Source organism: Ipomoea nil, unplaced genomic scaffold (assembly GCF_001879475.1).
Source record: "Ipomoea nil cultivar Tokyo-kokei standard unplaced genomic scaffold, Asagao_1.1 scaffold1416, whole genome shotgun sequence".
Lineage (NCBI taxonomy): Eukaryota > Viridiplantae > Streptophyta > Magnoliopsida > Solanales > Convolvulaceae > Ipomoea > Ipomoea nil.
The window spans coordinates 1,934,326-1,940,456 of NW_017617844.1; the positions used below are offsets into that span (position 1 = coordinate 1,934,326).

At 32.8% G+C, this 6,131-nt stretch overlaps 1 protein-coding gene across 1 annotated transcript; it reads left to right on the plus strand.

Annotated features, from left to right (window-relative positions):
• The first annotated feature begins 339 nt into the window (after positions 1–339).
• Positions 340–1,741, plus strand: LOC109187032. Its single transcript, XM_019337189.1, has 3 exons — positions 340–721; positions 810–1,007; positions 1,134–1,741. The coding sequence occupies exons 1-3, from the start codon at positions 340–342 to the stop codon at positions 1,739–1,741; spliced, it is 1,188 nt and encodes a 395-aa protein (XP_019192734.1).
• The last annotated feature ends 4,390 nt before the right edge of the window (positions 1,742–6,131 follow it).

The following is a 6,131-nucleotide window of genomic DNA, read 5'->3' on the forward strand; positions in this document are numbered from 1 at the left end:
TTCTCTATCTAAATTTCCTTCAAAAAATGATGATCCATTATTTATACGTAGGATGATACACAAATTTTTTTAAACTAATTATTATATTCCATACACAAATTTCGTCCACCTAATTATTAGATTCCATACACAAATTTCCTTCTACGTATGATTATATTCCATACCCAAACTTCTTACAATCACAGATGATATTCCATACACAAATTTTCTTCAACTAATAATTATTATATTCCAACTCAGATGATATTCTCTACCACTTCAAGAAATGATGATCCATTATTTAAACGTAGGATGATACAAAAATTTCTTACACACTCATTACTCTTTCTTTCATATACTATGGATGATGAGTGGAACTCAATGGGTGATTCTAATTCATTTTATTCTGAATTTTCAACTGAAAATTATGAAAATCCTCCCTTCTCTAACTCATCTTCTTCATCCCAAGACCCAGATAATCCTTTTTCCGAGCAAAATATCATTGAGTGGTTCATGGATGATACTCTATCGAACCTAATAAACCTACGACGAGAAGCTATAGAAAATGAGGCTGCATCCTCTCGGCGTAGAAGAAGGCCAAGACGGGTCATTGAGAGAAACCGTGAAGAAGCAGATCAACGTTTATATATTGACTATTTCTCTAATAGTCCAACGTACACCGACGATTTATTTCGGCAAAGGTTTCGAATGCGAAGAAATTTATTTCTTCGCATAGTTGAAGGTGTTAAAAATTATGACCAATATTTCCAAAGTTCTATAGATTCTACCGGTAGACAGAGGTTTTTGCCAACTACAGAAATGTACTGCAGCAATGCGTATGTTAGCGTATGGGAGTTCTGCAGATTCCATTGATGAGAATATACGACTGGGTGAGACCACTATAATGAAGTGTATGAAGAGATTTGTTCAAAGTATAAATGATGTGTTTGGGGAAGAGTACTTGAGAATGCCAAATGTTGTAGACGTACAAAGGCTAATGCAAATTGGAGAACAAAGGGGCTTCCCAGGTATGCTAGGGAGTATTGATTGCATGCACTAGGAATGGAGAAATTGTCCAACTGCCTGGCATGGACAATATGTTAGAGGAGATCACGGCTATCCAACCATTACACTTGAAGCTGTTGCTTCTGCAGATTTGTGGATATGGCATTCTTTCTTTGGTCTTGCAAGTACATTAAATGATATCAATGTGTTGGACCGATCTCCCATCTTCCACGAGGTCTTGGAAGGTAAAGCACCTCAGGTAAATTTTGTTGTTAATGGTAACCATTACAATTTGGGTTATTGCTTAGCAGATGGAATATATCCAAGTTGGGCAACCTTTGTGAAGTCAATCCCCTTACCTCAAAGTGCAAAACATAAATTATTTGCAAAGAAACAAAAAGCTGCAAGAAAAGATATAGAAAGAGCATTTGGAGTGCTCAAAGCACGATTTGCTATCATTTCTAACCCAGCACGCATGGGCTCCAAAGAAACACTGGGACAAATTATGAGAGCATGTATAATCATTCACAATATGATTGTAGAGGATGAACGAGATTCATATGCTATTGATTATAATTATTCGAATGAAAGTGTGAATTGTAATGTATCTGTACCTGAAAATAGTCCTAGCCACTTCATTCGAAATGAGGATTATATTCGAAATCATGCAATGATTCGCAATAGGCCAACAAACCATCAACTACGAGAAGACTTGATTGAGGAGATATGGAATCGGTTTGGTGGAGAAGAAAATTAATGAATAAATGTATTTGCTTTCAATGTAATCCGTTAGTTGTAATGTCTTAATTTGTAATGCTTTGAGTGCTTTCGTAGTTGTAATTTGTTTCATTTCAGTGTTGTCGTAGTTGTAATTTGTACTTGGGTTAATTTTTATGATTTCAATTACTTTGAATTTGTAAGGTTCATTTGAGGTTTAGTTTTACAATTCAAGTCGTGGTATAATATGCATTCGGTTATATACCATACATAATACAAATAATTTCTTAAATTATTTTTTAAAATAAATTCATTAAAATTACGTGTCTAAAATTTATGTTGATATACATACATTTTTTTGTAAGATTGATATACATACATTCATTACTATACGTAAATTAAGTCATTAATACATACATTGAGTTTTTCCATTAATACATACATAATTAGTTATTTTCACATTTGTTATATTTAATATTTAAATATAATTTATATATTGATATAAATAAATAATGTTGAAGACAAAATAATATTTATTAAGAAAAAAATATTAATTTTTTAAAGTGATGTGAAATTGGGGTCCACTTTTGAAGGTTGATTGAATTTGCAGGGATGTAGTGTGAATAGTAGATGATTTGTAAATGCGATGATGTGGAAGTGAGACCCATTTTTGAGAGTGGGAGATGTTTGCAGGGATAAGGTCAGCCTAAGAATATAGGTATTTGCCTACAGACTACAGAGACATTGAGTACAGTTTACAAGAAATTGCCTACTGCCTAACTCCTAAGTGCCTAGGTATTTGATATTTGAAGCTGTTATTTGAGAAGTCTAGGTATTTGAACTAATTCAAACATTCTAATATTGAATTTGAGTATTTAATTTGAGTGTTTATGTATTTGAACTCGATTAGGTAATTCACAATGTGAATTTTCAATTGTATTCTTTACTAATTTGCAGCAGCACATAAAGGCGACAGATTCAATTCGTGTGCTATTGATTCTTCAATTTTTTTTTATCATACAAACTTTCAAGTTCTTCAATTCTCTTGACAGGTAATTAAAATTACGTATTGTTTCACAATTCTTGTTTATTGTTTTATTTACATGACTTAATAATTCTGATTTCAGAATAATATATTCAAGAATTCGTTTCTTGATTAATTATTTATTCATATTGTTTTAAAATAAATTGTTATTTTTTCCTTAGGATTTTATGTCTTCTAGAAAACATTCATCTGGGTTTGAGAAGCGTAAAAAGAAAAGAAAAATTGAGTAATTAACTCAATCTCAAAAGGGAGCTCTTGAAAAATTCATTAAAAAAAAAAAAAAACTTAAATAGATGAGGAAAAAAATGTTGTCAAGAAAAAATTGTTAGATGCTAATCTTCATATAGAAGATCAAGATTATTATGAGATTGAAAAGAATTTAAATGATAATGTGCACAACCCTGATAGGTATTACTATGATAATGAAAATAATAAGAATGTTGATAGTGGTTTAGATGACATTGGTCACAGTGATAAACTAAATGATTTTGCTATAAGTGTGCACGACGCATGTCACTTTTTAAATGAAATTTTAGATGTATTATTTTATACAATATTCATATTTTGAATTTTTGACACAACTTTTTGAACAACTATCATTTATATATAAAAATGACTTGAAAAAAGGGGGCTCAAATTAAAATTTTACACACGACCCCAATTTTGATTGGAACGGCCCTGGTTGTATACTTCTACAGACAAGAAACTCAGCACAAACTGAAACCTCCAATGTTCGTACCAGGTATCACTGTTGAAAGCAAGTCTTAAGTAAGACTTCTTATCCACTATGAGGTAAACCAATCTAGATTATTCATAGCTAATCGGTTCTTCAAACTGATAAGGCCAATAAGCAACTCTCACAAGGACGGAAAAGCAAAAACTTAGAATTATTAGTTACTAATGGCATATAATCTCTACAACGTGCAAATTAATTACAAACTATTAGTTATCCAACATAAGTAAAATAATAAAACATCTATTCCCACGCCATTGTAGGCTCATATACTATGTCCATTCCATGCTCAATTAGCACTGATTTATCACTTGTAGTGATGATTATTCTACTACCAGAACCAAACCAATTACGTGATCCAACCAATGCACGTAACTGGTGTAAAGTATCAATACCTTCAAGGATAACAAGAACCTTCTTCAAACAAAGCCTTTGTTTTATCATACCCATTCCTTGAATCACGTTCATAACATTCAAGTTCTGTTTCATATCAACTTTCTTTAGCAACTTCTTTTGAAGTGACACCAATCCTCGTTTTCTCAAATTATTCACTGTATCAAACACACGCTCTCAAACTGGTCGAAGAACATGTTAGAAATTTTCTTCATCAATACGGTAGTGTTATTATTTGTTTCCCAAATTCCCAGGAAGAGAACATCTTCAGTTGTTGCCGGTGATTCCATTCTCAATAGTGAGTTCAATCTTGGCAAATGATATTCTACTAAGGCAATACTCTTATGCTCTTCCTTTCTTATAGCATCTAATTTTTTTTGGACTTCTTCAGTTATATCATGGATGCATTTTGGTTGATCCCTGTATAATTGTTTCAAATAATATGTAAATAAGATTTATAGAATATACATACATACATAAATACCAATACTGTAAGGGAAACATACCACAATGAAATGCAAAAAAAAAAAACACCAAAAAATACACAGCAAACCCAAAAAAATACACCATATAACTCACCACCCCCGTGGTATATTTTTCGAACACTGTATGATGTTTTTTAATCACACCTAATTGTGTGTTTTTTTGTGATAAATACCTAATTTGTGTGTGTTTTTGTCGTGCATTTCATAACGTTGATGGTGTATAATCGCTCAACTGTTGGTGACGCCGCACCGTCGCACGGGAGGACCTCGCCGCACCTGAACCTAACACTCTCTCTCTCTCTCTCTATATATATATATATATATATATATATAAACACATATATGTCATTGTTCAAGTGAGTTCACCCCTCTCCATGAGTCTGTGTGAACAGATCTCGTCTATTAAAAGTTAGAGATCAATGGTCATTTATTAACTGTGCAACTGTGCAGACTGTGCTGCACAGTTGATAATGGGCCACATATGATCATTAATCTCTAGTTTTAATTGACCATATCTGTCCACACTGACTAACTGTGCAACTGTGCTGCACGTTGATATTTGATAATGGGCCATATCTGACCATTAATCCTGTAATTTTAATTGACTAGATCTATTCACTGAGTCATGGGAAGGACTCTCTCTCTCTCTCTCTCTCTCTCTCTCTATATATATATATATATATATATATATATATATATATATATATAGCATTTAAAAGGGGGGAGAAATTGTATGTTTAGTATTTCAATTATTACCTACTTTTTTTTTTGAATACTCAATTATTACCTACTAGTTGGTTTAGTTCATAATTTTTTGTCATTAGAATATATAGTCCCTAACTTCTCAAAAAGCGGAAATTCTTCTTTATAATTCTTCAATTTTAGTATGTATTTCATTTGCAAAACATCGTCCTTGATTTTCACTACACGAACATGTGAAAATCAAGTTCTTTCTTTTGAAAGTGAAATACCAAGACTAGAGAAGGTACGGTTATTATTAAAAAAAATATATGAAAGTTACTAAAATACATATGTACTAAATAAAATCTTAAGGGAATTTAGGGTTGCTGTTTTTGGGACTAATACTGCAAATTCTTTGAAAACTTAGGGTGTATAGTACTTTTTGGTCAGTCCTTAATTGTAGGAGACACCTTTAAACCCGTATCATTCTCAGATTAATCATCGTTCGTACCTGGACGACCCAAGTAAAGGGCAAAGTTCTTGCCAGATTGACTTTTCCATACGAGAGGGGATTCAAACTGCCGACCTCTCTTAAGGAACGGGAGTGTACGGCCACTTACACCAACCAAGCTGGTTTAGGATGTATACTATTTGGGAATACTTTAGGTATTAATAACATATTTTTTTCTTCAAAAAATTGGGGTTATAGAAGTTTAGCATTATTTATTACGTACCCTTTATAGACCTCATTAAGTAGGTCAAAACCGGATATCTCGGCAACCTCACTCACGGCTTGTTTCCACCTCCTCACCTTCTTGGGGCAATCCTTGTGCTCTATTTCATGCATAGCAAAAGCTCGTGCAAAGCTACCCCTCAAATGCCTAACATCAGATGGACATATATCATAAAATACAGGAAAAACAATTAGGTTAGTTTTTTTGTTACATTTCATGATATGCACAAGTTCATCCAAACACCATGCAGAGGTAGCATAATCTTTGGACAGGATTGGGATGGCTATCCAAGATGTTTCAATGACATGAAAGAGCTCTTGTCGAATCCAATCCCCCTTGTTGAGATTAATGTCATCTTT

Excerpts from the sequence above, each read along its gene's own strand:
- LOC109187032 (XM_019337189.1), top strand. The coding sequence starts at position 340 with ATGGATGATGAGTGGAACTCAATGGGTGATTCTAATTCATTTTATTCT. Across the intron at positions 722-809 it reads ATTTCTTCGCATAGTTGAAG|CAATGCGTATGTTAGCGTAT; the intron begins GTGTTAAAAATT and ends AATGTACTGCAG. Across the intron at positions 1,008-1,133 it reads AGAACAAAGGGGCTTCCCAG|ATTTGTGGATATGGCATTCT; the intron begins GTATGCTAGGGA and ends TTGCTTCTGCAG.